The following is a 15,200-nucleotide window of genomic DNA, read 5'->3' as shown; positions in this document are numbered from 1 at the left end:
TTATGCAAAAAGGAAAACTGTCATCCCCACTTGGTTCATACGAAATGTCGAAAAACGTTTAAATGTCTTCCATTGGTAAGGTCAATCTCCAATCATGTAAGGACTACCATAGACTAAAAATTCAAAATTAGTTTCCCTGATTCGTTGATTCCATTTGACAAGTGAAGCTTAATGGTTAAAATAAAAAATACAACAGGTTGGAATCTTATTGGCTGATCTAAAATGGCGCGACGCTTCATGATTGGAGGATTTGGTAACAAATGTTTACATGTTCGTGTTGTGCAATTATTGGAATGTTGCCTTATATTTATTAAAATGATATGTATCGATTATCGAATAATTAACAAAACAAGTCGATTTTAAATATAATTGGTAAAAATACTGAAGAAAACAAAAAATCACGACAGTAGGCAAACTAAATAAAAGCTTTTAAAAAATACAATGCTGCCAGCTTCCTGGGCACACTCCCGCAAGTTGATGCTATGCAGGGACCGTACAATTTGTAAATTAAAATAATCTTTTTTTTTCCTACTTCTTATAAATACTTTTACTTTTAATTTTGCTCATTCCAAAATTATATATAAAAAAACACAGTCAAATAATATAATTATTTATTGACATAAATACATATGACAAGGAAAATTTATATATTTATATATACTTATTATATAAAGCAAAATGAGATTTTATCACTAATGGGGCAGCGATTTGCAGGTGAATTGGAGTTATACCTATTTAGAAGTTCATCTCACAGATGTTACAATATTGTCCTTTGGTCGCCTTATGCGACATCCATGGGAAAGATATGGAGTGGTACTAATATTCTTTAGTGCCGGGAACCACACGGTTTTTATGATTCTCTAAATCTTTTTTTTACCCGGTCGCACAATTTTGTCAATGATTTATGATAATATATCCCTGGCTTTTCGTTTCAACCACATTTCCTACGACGAAACTTATAATATTAATTAAAGAAAACAAGTTGTCTAATTAAAAACACATTCTAATTAATAGTTTGCAATTTGAAACAATATGACAATATTATTATTTATGATTCTTATATATCTAATAATTAATATATAATGAAACTTCTGTAACTAAAACAAACTGGCCATGATTAAATTGAAATTAATATGAAACACGTGGGTTTGGAAAAATTTCGCCAATTCGCAGAGACAATTACAAATTGAATGTGACGTTCAATTCCATCATTAAGCCGTACAGTTGCAAGTGAACTTTAAGTATTTTCAAGACTGTCTACCCCGCATGGAATATAGACGAGATTAACCTCCATAAGGCCAACCTCCACCTCCACCTCCGCCATAAGGCCCTCCTCCGCCTCCGCCATAAGGTCCTCCTCCGCCTCCGCCATGAGGCCCTCCCCCACCTCCACCATGAGGCCCTCCCCCACCTCCGCCATGAGGCCCTCCCCCACCTCCGCCATGCGGCCCTCCCCCACCTCCACCATGAGGCCCTCCCCCACCTCCGCCATGAGGCCCTCCTCCACCTCCGCCATGAGGCCCTCCACCACCTCCACCATGAGGCCCACCCCCACCTCCGCCATGAGGCCCACCTCCACCTCCCCCATAAAATCCTCCTCCGCCTCCACCATAAAATCCTCCTCCGCCTCCACCATAAAATCCTCCTCCACCGCCATAATGGGCTAAGCCTTCGGGATAACGGCCTCCGCCACCTCCTTCACCTCCCTCATAATAACCAGGCCTCCCCGGACGTCCTGGTGCTCCATGTATTCCGCCTCCTCCTCCGCCGCCTCCACCGCCTCCTCCCCCTCCTCCCCATCCTCCTCCCCATCCTCCTCCCCCTCCGCCTCCCCCTCCTCCTCCCTGATGGCCAGGCCTTCCCGGTCTCCCAGAACCGCCGGATCCTCCTGGTCGTCCTGGCCTTCCAGGCCTGCCATGGCCTCCCCCTCTTCCTTTACCTCCACTTCCTTGGTGCCCAGGCCTTCCCGGTCTCCCAGGCCTGCCAGCGTTTCCCCCCGGGCGTCCAGGCCTCCCGTTTCCACTTTCACTAGATCCCCCGTCTACTCCGGCTCCTTCATCATAGCCTTGACCAGGTTCCCCAGACTCACCTACGTAATTTTGATCAGTTTCAGAGTAGCCTTCTGGGTAGTAGTGATGATAATGTTCAATTAACGGTCGCCTTTTATGGCTTAAGTATCTATAGCCTCCGCCACCTCCTCCTCCTCCTCCTCCGCCCCCTCCCCCACCACCCCCTCCTCCTCCACCGCCACCTCCTCCTCCACCACCACCTCCTCCCCCACCACCACCTCCCCCACCACCCCAGAGTGGTTTCGCCTTTCCACCATCGCCGTAGTAATATGTGAGATGATGGTGATGTTCAACCGGTATCAACGACTCATCTACATTGGCACTTAATTTGCAATATCCTCTCCAACAAATGCGTCCTCCTCCTCCCCCCCCTCCCCCACCGCCACCGCCTCCACCACCACCCCCTCCTCCTCCTCCACCGCCACCTCCTCCCCCACCACCGCCACCTCCCCCACCGCCCCAGAGTGGTTTCGCCTTTCCTTTATTGGCACTTAATTTGCAATATCCTCCCCAACAAAAGCGTCCTCCTCCTCCTCCTCCCCCACCGCCACCACCTCCTCCACCACCCCCTCCTCCTCCACCACCCCCTCCTCCTCCACCGCCACCGCCACCTCCTCCCCCACCACCGCCACCTCCCCCACCGCCCCAGAGTGGTTTCGCCTTTCCTTTATTGGCACTTAATTTGCAATATCCTCTCCAACAAAAGCGTCCTCCTCCTCCCCCCCCTCCTCCACCGCCACCGCCTCCTCCACCACCCCCTCCTCCTCCACCACCGCCTCCTCCTCCACCGCCACCGCCACCTCCTCCCCCACCACCGCCACCTCCCCCACCACCCCAGAGTGGTTTCGCCTTTCTACCATCGCCGTAGGGATGTTTAACCGGTTTCAAGGACTGATCTGCATTGGCACTTAATTTGCACCGTCCTCTCCTACATCCCCCACCGCCCCCTCCTCCTCCACCACCCCCTCCTCCTCCACCGCCACCGCCACCTCCTCCACCACCACCTCCTCCCCCACCACCGCCACCTCCACCACCGCCCCAGAGTGGTCTCGCCTTTGGATCTAATCTATTCAAATCTTTACTCCAATAATAATGATGTACAACTGATTGCAGTCCTAGTGTCGTGGTACCCTTACGAAGCAGTCCATAAGCTAAATCTAACACACATGGGCCTTCGTGGAGAATCTTCAACCGTTCATTCACCAGTACTAGCATTTTGAAATCCTCAAGATCGTAACTTCTCAAGTCATTGCCACATACCGTGCGGACGCTCTCAAGGGCCAAATGTTTTGTACAAATGTCGTTTTCTGGATCGTCACGACACAATTCGCGTTCCATTTGATTTTTGTCTAAATACTCAACTCTCGTGTGAACAGGTTCTTCATTATCATGAGCTGTAGCCAAATTTAATGGTAGATCATTATTGTTAAACAGAAAATTTGTATCAGTCGACTTTAACAGTATCTTGTTGTCATAGAATTTTGCAAATTCTTCAAAAGTCCTAGAACACGGTCCATCATGGAGCAGCTTCAAATCAGGCTGCTCTGATTGAGCGGATTTCAGATCTTCAAAAGAATATGTCCGACCATCGTTTGCACAAACCGTAACTTCAAAATGAGGTTCCGCATGCACAGAAATCGTTTGGAATATTACAAGAAATATCGCGTCTGTGGACAAATAAATCCTGTTACAATATTAGCTTACCGAGTGCCGCGTCATTACCGGCACTTTTGAATAGAACCACTACATATCTTTCCCACGGATATCGTTAAAGGCGACTAAGGGATAGGCATAAAAAATTGAGATTCCCTTTTCTAGGCGATGGGTTAGCAACCTGTTACTATTTGCATATATGGTATGGTTCCCCTGCAAAAGTTGCGGAGGTCAGACGGGAGTCGCTTCGTGTATAGACCTGACTCACCCAATCCAGGGTCCATGGTCAAATACTTACCCCGGGCTCCTCTCCAGAGTGGTGAGGATGTAACCAGGACTAAAAGTGAAGAGGATGAAGACCTAATGTTTTATATGTACTGCACCAATCGCCTTTTTCCACCCTAAGGTTGACTGGAAGAGACTGCTGTAGCGATAAGTCCGCCTTTGTACTTCATTGACTACCTGTGTTTTTTTCCTGTTCTTCTTTTTCTTTGGTGCAATAAAGAGTTTATCTTTCTATCTATCTAATTAACGTTGTTAGTAGATATTTCCCATGGATGTCGTAAAAGGAGACTAAGGGATAGGTTTATGAACTTGGGATTCTTCTTTTAGGCGACAGGCTAGAAATCTGTCATTTTATATGAATCTCAATTGCTGTCAGTAAGCTCGACAGCTGAACGTGGCCTATCAGTATATTCAAGATTGTTCGTTCCGTCTAACCCGCAAGGGATATAGACGTGATTATATGCATGTATGATAGTAGATATAAAATAAATCAACAATATTTTCAACTCACCTTTCCACATTGTCACCGGATTGATGAAATTACATGACGAAAATCATGTTTTTTGTAGATAGAAATGGGAAACATGCCCGTTTAAGTAACATCACATAATTAGAATTTTAATTGAGATTTGATTGGATTGATGAGTTTTTAACATGGCTTGAAATTAGAAAAAAACCGTATAATGTTGATACCTTAAAATTAGATTAATTAAGAATAGTTTCTATCTTATTATTAATTAATATTAGTTATATATACTTAAGTTATTTTTGAGTACGGTCTAAAGTTTTAGTTAATTCTTAATAAAGTTTTAACCTTTGCAATTGATATTTTTTTATTAATTTAAACTTCATTGCCCAAAATACAAATGTATAGCACAATTGGCGGACTTAATGCTGGAAGCATTATCTACCAGTCAACCATTGGGTCTGACAGAGAACTTTATGTGGGGTCAAACTAAATAAATATATTTACAATGGAATTTTTATGTTAAATTATTACATACATACATATAATCACGTCTATATCAGTTGCGGGGTAGCCAGAGCCAACAGTTTTGAAAAGATCAAAAGGCCACGTTCAGCTGTTTGGCTTAATGATAGTATTGAGATTTATTAATGCGCCGTGTGGTTCTCGGCACCAATACAAAAAAGAATAGGACCACTCCATCTCTTTCCCATGGATGTCGTAAAAGGCGACTAAGGGATAGGCTTACAGAATAGAATAGAATAGAATAATTTCAAACTTGGGATTCTTTTTTAGGCGTTGGGTTAGCAACCTGTCACTATTTGAATCTCAATTCTATCATTAAGCCAAATAGCTGAACGTGGCCATTCAGTCTTTTCAAGACTGTTGGCTCAGTCTACCCCGCAAGGGATATAGATGTGACCATATGTATGTATGTATGTAAATAAATATATACGGGACAAATTACACTGATTGAGTTAGCCTCGAAGTAAGTTCGAAACTTGTGTTACGAGATACTAAATTACTAACTCAACGATATTATATTTTATAACAAATACTTATATAGATAAACATCCAAGACCCAGGCCAATCAGAAAAAGTTCTTTTCTCATCATGCCCTGACCGCGATTTGAATCCGGGACCTCCGGTGTCACAGACAAGCATACTACCGCTGCGCCACAGAGGCCGTCCATGGATTAAGTATAGGTAAAAAGTATTTATAGTATGTATACATTATTTATTATCACCCACACAAAGGTTCTCTGCTTAACCCAATGGCAGAATGTTAGATAATGCTATTAGCATTAAGTCCGCCTATTGTACTTTACAAATAGTAAATGTTACAAAAAAGAATAAATAATTATCTGTGGGTGTAAACTTTTGGTCAAGTATCTACGGCGGGCGTAGCCACGTCATACCGCTAGTGTATTTCTGTGGTAGGTTATCATTTTGAAAAAACATTTCACAATTAGTTCCAGCAGTATAGCCTATTAATTTCAAGCCAAATTAAAAAATAATTGAATGCAATGGAATCCTAACAAGTTGCAATTTTACGCTGTCATGAATAAGTGGTAACAAAATATCTATCAGTTTCATATAAACAACCTGTTCAGTTTTTTTTTCAATAACGAAATATGGTAAGGTGAGCTGTTTTTTTTCAGTGGTAAAAGCTGTTTTTAGGTTTAAATAAATAAATATATATGGGCCAAATTACACTGATTGAGTTAGCCTCGAAGTGAGTTCGAGACTTGTGTTACGAGATACTAACTCAACGATACTATATTTTATTGAAATTAAGATTTAATTAAAGGTTATTAAGCCATGTCCATAAAGTAGTTATTTTTACTATACTCGTTCGTGAGAACTTATGCTTCGCGAAATCTTTTATGTAAGTACTTACAATTACACTTTTACATTACATGGATTCAAATTTCAAATAGTTTTGCCAATTTTATCATTAAGCCGTATAGTTGAAGTCTTTTCGAGCCTTAGCCTGCTCTATAAGAGATAAAAACATAATCTATATTAATATTATAAAGCTGAAGAGTTTGTTTGAACGCGCTAATCTCAGTAAGAACTGGTTCAAATTGAAAAATTATTTATCGAAAAAACCCTTAGTGATAAGGGTTGTCCACAATTGACATTTTTTTAACTAGAAACTACTTCATAATTATTTATATGGCAAAACAGCGTTTGCCGGGACAGCTAGTATATATTTATTATATTATTTGTTCACAGATTTACATCTGATATTTCTTTTGTTATTCCAAGCGATTTTATCTTACGCTGGTCCAGATTTAGCAACGTGAAGTGTACGAATGATGGACGCACATACTCATTAAAAGATCTTTCCAGACACCCTAATCTAAGGCTGCTTCACACTGGACCGTGTTCTAGAACCTTCCAAGAAATTGCTAATGCCCATAACAACAAGTCATTAGTAATGCAAGCGAAATTTAATCCCATACATGATGAACTTGATAAAAACCACACGAATGATCCAACAACGTATTATGGCATCTATAAATCAATGAATTCTGAAACTGTATGTGGGAATGATTTATATAACTACAATTTGAAGAGTTACAAAATTGCGCCTTTAGGACTGTTCCTGGATCGGGTGGAGTCAGGTTTTAACACAAAGCGGCGATGATAGACTGACTGAGATTTCATTTGAAATATGTGAGTAAAAAAAGAAAACTATTATATATATATGTACTTAATTTTTCACTATAAATAAATGATTTTATAAATTGTCATTGAATCATTATATTTTAGGTACCATTTGTATTTAAATCCTAACTGTAAGAGGAAAATGTTGTTAAAACTGAAAAAAAAAATACGTAATAGTTTTACTTTAGAGAACAATTATTTCCGCAAAACACTTAAAAATTTTGATTATTTTCCGGTCTCGTGGGAATTTTGTGACATTCTCACTTACAATCTTCTTCCTCCTGGCGTTAGTGCCGATTTCATCCTCACCTCTCTGGAGAGGAGCCCGGGGTGCGCCTTGCAACCATGCAGTCTGGATTGTGTGAGTCAGATTTTTACGAGAAGCGACTCCCACCTGACCTCCGCAACTATTGCAGGGAAACCGGATAGGTTATGATATCGAAGGAAAATACGTCACATTTCAGCCTTGCAGGGAACTACAGGGAGTTACAGCTCTACGTTGTCAATTGTTCATCCACCATCGCAAGAGAATGACAATCCCAATACTGATCCCCTTAAGGGGCTGGGCGCTGATATTTTGTATACCATTTTTAATTTGGATCAAGCTTAACACCTGAGAAATTTGAACAATTGTTTTAGTGTGATGCGAGTACCAACAGAAATTTTAAAACTTAATTTGTTTTGTTTCTATTTTTTTTATTTTTTGGCAATATCTTTCAAGTGCAGGCATCGGTCAATTTCAGTTTTTTTTTATTATATAATATATATTAATGTTATTATATACCCGAAGCATTGGCATTTTAGTTATAACTTATCCAAAGTATGATTATTTTGTACTATTCCAATAACAACACTGTCGTCCATATAACTACGATGAAAATAAATTTGAGTCTGAAATAAATAAAGTTAAATTATTCATACCTTTCGTTTAGACCTAATTCTTTTTTTCTCTCCAGATTTGACATTATTGATGTGTCTGATCACCATCAGCAAAGCAGATATGTTTCCACAACCCGTATTTTGCGGGACAGATAGACGTACATATTCATTAGATGAATTAACATCAGTATAAATCAAACCTGTATTGGCTTACGAAGGCGAGTGTTCTAGAAAATTTGAACCACCAACAAAATACAAACTATTTGACGTTCGTTTCATTATTAACACCAGTTTGCGAAAATTACTATCGAACTTATGACAGTGAATTCGAATTTAAAGTAGCTAAAATCGAAGATCCATATCTGAAAATACTATACCTGGGCCCTTGTAAAAGATCTCATTCGGACTACAATATTCGAGGGTTCCTATTGGCTAGATTAAAAGAACCTGGCCTGAGACTGATGGACACAAAATCGTGCCCGGTCAATGAGAAGCAAGTTGAGAAGGAATTCGTCGATGTGACAATTCGTTTTGGTGAATCTACAAGGGGATATGATAGAGATTTTGAATCGTGGCACGTTACAAGGAGAAAGACATTCGGCTATCCGAGGAACCACAGGAAGTTTAAAATATAAAAAAGTTTTGTATTTATTTTTTTTTGAGATTATTTTATATCTATGGGATAACAATGCTCTTACAACATCACTGTACTGAATTACTATTAGGATGTGATAATTGAGACCATCTTATTGTTAACAAGCATGCTTTTATAATGACTACACCAGAAACATAATCGGCATTTTATATCAGTGTTTTTGGGAGACAATATGGGAAAAACTACTTAATTCGACTCAGCTTAATCGATTTTTTAATCTTGGTATGCGCCTTTATTTCAAACTAGCTGATACCCGCAACTCCGTTTGTGTGTTATTGGAAATACGAAGGTTAAGGTTATTAAATTTACACAAATTCACCAATATAAATTTCAACGAAATTGGGCATTACATCATCTATACATATAATAAATCTGTAGAAAGGTCAATTCTGTACATTGAAAATATTGAAAAATTAAATAGCAGGGGGTGTTACTGGATCGATACCAAACACAAAAATGTGATTAAAAAAATTTTTGTCTGTCTGTCTGTATGTTCAGGCATCACGTGAAAACTAACGGTTCGATTTTGATGAAACTTGGTATAATTATACCTTATTATCCTGGGCGTAAAATAGGATACTTTTTATCCCGAAAAAATACGAAGAAAAAAAATCTTAATTTTTCAGTTTATCCATAGACGTTGTTCTGTAGAACCGCGAACACACGTTGCGTTACCCGCAGTGGATTTAGCGCCGTAACCTGTAGCACCTAAAGTCGGCTTTGGCTTGAACCGTTTGCTGCACAAGCGGGCCGCTACTAATTACTATGAAAAAAATACTACATAGCTACATCAATTCCCATCAAGCTGAAAATGAGTATAATTATTTAAAACACAATCAAAAGCATTATTTCAAAATTCCCCATTTTAAGGAAAAAAATTTACTCACGGTCAAAGGTAAAAAATGGGTGTATCGCAATTTTCTTTAAAACGGTAAGTTTTTCAAATCGGAAAATTACCTCAGACATAAATTGTAGATCATAAAGTTATCTTTAAAAAAGGTATCAATATTTTTTTTCAACAAAGCTACCGTTTCTGTGATATAACGATGCAAAAAGTTGCAAGCGTCATAATATGCATCCGTTTCCTTGCCACCTCTGAGGTAGTGTACTATTAATTAGCGCGTTTTTTTTAACATTTTTATTATTAAACTTGAAAAAGTCTGAAATAGGTTAGAATAAACACGTGTTTTCACTAGGCAGTGGCACTCAAGACTAACTTTCGTATTTATTATTTAAAAAAAAATAGAATAACCCTAAGTGAAGAAAATCATCTTAGGACAATAATAGAGGTTACAATTATCAAACTCAATGCTATAATCAAATTAAAACTAAACTACTTATAAAAAGAAAGAAAAAAGATGACTACAAACTAAAATTTAATTTATAAATTGTACAGTCCTTGCATAGCATCAACATGCGAGAATGTGCCCAGAAGGCTGGCAGCATTGCCAATTCGAATGGCAATGCTGATTCTCTGAGCCAGATAATTTCCAGCCCTCCGGTCAAGATATACCTCAATTAGCTTTTTCGACAATTGTCGGAAAAGCTGATGGGCAGATAGGCCCCCCGGTCCCAGAGTTTCTACCCCAAAAAGTTCAAAAGTATAGATATTACCGATAACTACATACATACATACATAAAATCACGCCTCTTTCCCGGAGGGGTAGGCAGAGACTACCTCTTTCCACTTGCCACGATCCCTGCATACTTCCTTTGCTTCATCTACATTCATAACTCTCTTCATGCAAGCTCGGCGGTTTCGGGTACTTTTGACCTGACCCTTTACCAGGACGTCCTTAATTTGATCAAGATATGTTCGTCTAGGTCTTCCCACCCCGACCTTTCCCTCCACACTCTCCATGTATATCTGCTTAGTCAACCTGTTTTCATTCATCCTCTCCACATGACCGAACCATCTCAACATACCCTTTTCTATTCCTGTAACTACATCTTCTTTCACATCACAACATTCCCTTATCACACTGTTCCTTATCCGGTCACTCAATTTCACACCCAACATACTCCTTAACGCTCTCATTTCCACTGCATTTATTCTGCTTTCGTGCTTCTTTTGCCATACCCAACTTTCACTCCCATACATTAATGTCGAGACCAACACGCCCCTGTGCACAGCCAGTCGAGCCTTTTTGGATAGTTTCTGACTGCTCATAAAGGCATGCAAAGCTCCATTCACCACGTTCCCCGCGTTCACTCTCCTTTCAATATCACTATCACACTTGCCATCTGATGTAAACTTTGATCCCAATAACTACATATTTGCGCCTTTTGAGGTTTTTTGCCTCATTTGAAGCAAAACGGCCTTAGATTTAGTAACCTGAAGATGAGACGGCGCAAGTGTGTCGACACAAGTAGCATCCCACACCAAAGGCCGCCCCAATCTCCAGGGTACCAAAGTCATACCATCCGGTCTCTTGGCATCATCCCGAGCCAGACCGTTTGGTTCTAGAACGGCTGGAACATGGATGGTGGCAAGAGCACGGAGGATTATATCATTTAGGGCAGCATGGCGCCCTAAACGGCCGGCACTCCTAGGGCATGAGAGGCCGTGGTGTCAATAGCCGACAACGGTATCCCCGCAAGGACAACTATTATTAAAGACTAACGGTATTTCATGTGTTGAGCATTCTGAGATAAAGCAGCTATACGACCCTAGCCACGTACACAATTAAACAGAGAGACAGATGTTGTCTCAAGGTTTCACTACAGTATAAATGAAGGGACTGGGTTTCATTATACTTATGTATATTTTATATTTTGAATTCAAGTTAAAATTACCGACAGAACAATATTTTTACTTATATTACTGCTACATAGAGTATATACGAGACGTGCTTATGCATATTATGACGCTTGCAACTTTTTGCATCGTTATATCTCAGAAACGGTAGCTTTATTGAAAAAAAATATTGATTCCTTTTTATAGATATCTTTATGATCTACAATCTATGTCTGAGGTAATTTTCCTATAAAACTTACCGTTTTGAAGAAAATCGTGAAAATCCCATTTTCTTACCTTTGACCTTGGGTAATTTTTTTTCCTTAAACCGGAATCATGGGGAATTTTGAAATAATGCTTTTGATTGTGTTTTAAACAATTATACTCATTTTCAGCTTGATGGGAATCAATGTAGCTTCATTCCTATTTTTTGGTCTAAATTGACCGGACTGAAAATAAAATGGAGAAATAAACCATCTACGCGAAGACCGACATCCGCGCGGACGAAGTCGCGGGGGAAAGCTAGTCAATACATATAATGAAACAGTAAAAAAATTTCAAAAAAAAACAGTTTCAGTAAAATGTCTGTACATAGGGTATATTTTCAAAAAAATATATAATTTGTTTTACACAAATATTATACAAATTTTTCTCATCTATACTTATAGGTACTATACTTATATTATAAAGCTAAAGAGTATGTTTGTTTGTAAATTTAAGTTTAGTTTAAAGTCATCTTTTTTTTCTTGTTTATAAATACTTTTAGTTTTAATTTGGCACATTCTTTATTGACCACATAAATATTACAAGGGAAATTTATATACAAATTGAATGTGACGTTCAATTCCATCATTAAGCCGTACAGCTGCAAGTGAACTTTTAGTTTTTTCAAGACTGTCTACCCCGCATGGGATATAGACGAGATTATATGTTTGTATATATGTAACGTCACAACCATAAAGTTTTCAAAGCAGTGCATATTTATTCTGAGATTGTCATTAGATTTAGAACTCTGTTGTGTGTCTGTGACTCTGTTTCTGTCTCGGGTAAAACTATTGCCGTTTCGCTTTTCATTATGAACGTGAAACGGTAAAGAAATAGTTTGTGGAGCGATTAAAAGGGGCGTCGCGTGCGCCGTGTTACTGCGGCTGTAGGTCTTAATCAAATATCAATTGCAGAATTAAGGCGCAGGGCCAGGGCTAGAATTTTGTAATATTTACGCGTATACATCAAGGCTAAATGTCAATAATTTAAACGGCCTCCGCCACCTCCTCCACTTGAACACCTCCCTCATAATAACCAGGCCTCCCCGGACGTCCTGGTGCTCTATGTATCCGTTTCCTCCTCATCCTCCACCTCCTCCTCCTCCTCCGCCTCCTCCCCACCCTCCTCCCCCTCCGCCCCATCCTCCTCCACCCCATCCTCCTCCTCCCCCTCCGCCCCATCCTCCTCCGCCCCATCCCCCTCCTCCCCACCCTCCTCCTCCTCCTCCCCATCCTTCTCCTCCCCATCCTCCTTCCCCCCCTCCCCCTCCGCCGCCCCCTCCTCCTCCCTGCTGACCTGGCCTTCCCGGTCTCCCAGAACCGCCGGATCCTCCTGGTCGTCCTGGCATTCCAGGACTGCCATGTCCTCCACCTCCACCTCCACCTCCACCTCCACCTCCCTGGTGGCCAGGTCCTCCCGGTCTCCCAGGACCTACGGATCCTCCTGGTCGTCCTGGCCTTCCAGGATTGCCATGTCCTCCACCTCCACCTCCACCGCCGCCTCCACCTCCCTGATGGCCAGGTTCTCCCGGTCTCCCAGGACCGACGGATCCTCCTGGTCGTCCTGGCCTTCCAGGCCTGCCATGTCCACCCCCTTCTCCTCCCTGGTGGCCTGGCCTTCCCGGTCTCCCAGGTCTGCCGGATGCTCCTGGTTCTTCTGGCCTTCTAGGCCATCCATGTCCTCCCCCTTCTTCTCCCTGGTGGCCAGGCCTTCCCGGTCTCCCACGACCGCCGGATGCTCCTGGTTGTCCTGGCCTTCCAGGCCTGCCATGTCCTCCCCCTCCTCCTCCCTGGTGGCCTGGCCTTCCCGGTCTTCCAGGACCGCCGGATGCTCCTGGCTGTTCTGGCCTTCCAGGCCATCCATGTCCTCCCCTTTCTCCTCCCTGGTGGCCTGGCCTTCCCGGTCTCCCAGGACCGCCGGATGCTCCTGGTTGTCCTGGCCTTCCAGGCCTGCCATGTCCTCCCCCTCCCCCACTTCCTCCATCTCCACCTCCCTGGTGCCCAGGCCTTCCCGGTCTTCCAGGCCTTCCCGGTCTTCCAGGCCTGCCAGCGTATCCACCCGGCCGTCCGGGCCTCCCGTTGCCACTCCCACTTCCACTATATCCCCCGTCTACTTCGGCACCATCATAGTCTTGACCAGGCCGCCCTGGGTTTTCATGTCCAGCTGACGCACCAGGTTCCCCAGACTCACCTACGTAATTTAGATCAGTTTCAGAGTAGTCTTCTGGGTAGTAGTGATGATAATGTTCATTTACCGGTCGCCCTTTATGGCTTAAGTATCTAAAGTATCTATAGCCTCCACCACCACCTCCTCCTCCTCCACCCCATCCTCCACCACCTCCACCTCCTCCTCCTCCACCCCATCTTCCTCCCCCACCGCCACCTCCTCCCCCACCACCGCCACCTCCCCCACCGCCACCTCCCCCACCGCCCCAGAGTGGTTTCGCCTTTCCACCATCGCCGTAGTAATATGTGAGATGATAGTGATGTTCAACCGGTATTAACGACTCATCTACATTGCCACTTAATTTGCACCATCCTCCCCAACATGACCAGCCTCCTCCTCCCCCACCGCCACCTCCTCCTCCACCACCCCCTCCTCCACCACCACCGCCCCCACCGCCCCGGAGTGGTTTCGCCTTTCCTTCATTGGCACTTAATTTGCACCGTCCGCTCCAACATGACCAGAGTTGTTCTCCTCCCAGTCCTAGAGGTGTCGTGGTACCCATACGAAGCAGTGATTTTCCGACATCATAAGCTAAATCTAACACACATGGGCCTTCATGGAGAATCTTCAACCGTTCATTCACCAGTACTAGCATTTTGAAATCCTCAAGATCGTAACTTCTCAAGTCATTGCCACATACCGTGCGGACGTTCTCAAGGGCCAAATGTTTTGTACAAATGTCGTTTTCTGGATCGTCACGACACAATTCGCGTTCCATTTGATTTTTGTCTAAATTCTCAACTCTCGTGTATACAGGTACTTCATTATCATGAGCTGTAGCCAATTTTAATGGTAGATCATTATTGTTGAACAGAAAATTTGTATCAGTCGACTTTAACAGTATCTTGTTGTCATAGGTTTTTGCAAATTCTTCAAAAGTCCTAGAACACGGTCCATCATGGAGCAGCTTCAAATCAGGCTGCTCTGATTGAGCGGATTTCAGATCTTCAAAAGAATATGTCCGACCATCGTTTGCACAAACCGTAACTTCAAAATGAGGTTCCGCATGCACAGAAATCGTTTGGAATATTACAAGAAATATCGCGTCTGTGGACAAATAAATCCTGTTACAATATTAGCTTACCGAGTGCCGCGCCATTACCGGCACTTTTGGATAGAACCACTACATATCTTTCCCACGGATATCGTAAAAGGCGACTAAGGGATAGACATAAAAAATTGAGATTCCCTTTTCTAGGCGATGGGTTAGCAACCTGTTACCATTTGCATATTTGGTATGGTTCCCCTGCAAAAGTTGCGGAGGTCAGACGGGAGTCACTTCGTGTATAGACC

The 15,200-nt window shown here is 42.1% G+C and overlaps 3 protein-coding genes across 3 annotated transcripts in view; 2 read left to right on the top strand and 1 right to left on the bottom strand.

Annotated features, from left to right (window-relative positions):
• LOC106143145 (putative fatty acyl-CoA reductase CG8306) overlaps positions 1–15,200 on the bottom strand; it is a 96,626-nt gene that overhangs the window by 60,139 nt on the left and 21,287 nt on the right. The gene's annotated exons all lie outside the window — the stretch shown is intronic.
• LOC132903784 (uncharacterized) lies at positions 1,917–2,981 on the top strand. The gene is given in 3 exon segments (XM_060952850.1): positions 1,917–2,106; positions 2,176–2,340; positions 2,590–2,981. Coding segments are annotated over 3 exon segments (747 nt in total).
• Positions 7,492–13,349, top strand: LOC132903783 (uncharacterized protein DDB_G0271670-like). Its single transcript, XM_060952849.1, has 4 exons — positions 7,492–7,507; positions 8,103–8,161; positions 12,721–13,197; positions 13,257–13,349. Exons 1-4 carry the CDS (start codon positions 7,492–7,494, stop codon positions 13,347–13,349), a joined length of 645 nt encoding a protein of 214 aa, XP_060808832.1.

This window comes from Amyelois transitella, chromosome 30 (assembly GCF_032362555.1).
Source record: "Amyelois transitella isolate CPQ chromosome 30, ilAmyTran1.1, whole genome shotgun sequence".
NCBI classification, from domain to species: Eukaryota; Metazoa; Arthropoda; class Insecta; order Lepidoptera; family Pyralidae; genus Amyelois; species Amyelois transitella.
Note: the sequence above shows the minus strand (reverse complement) of the source record. Positions and strands in the feature narration are given on the sequence as shown.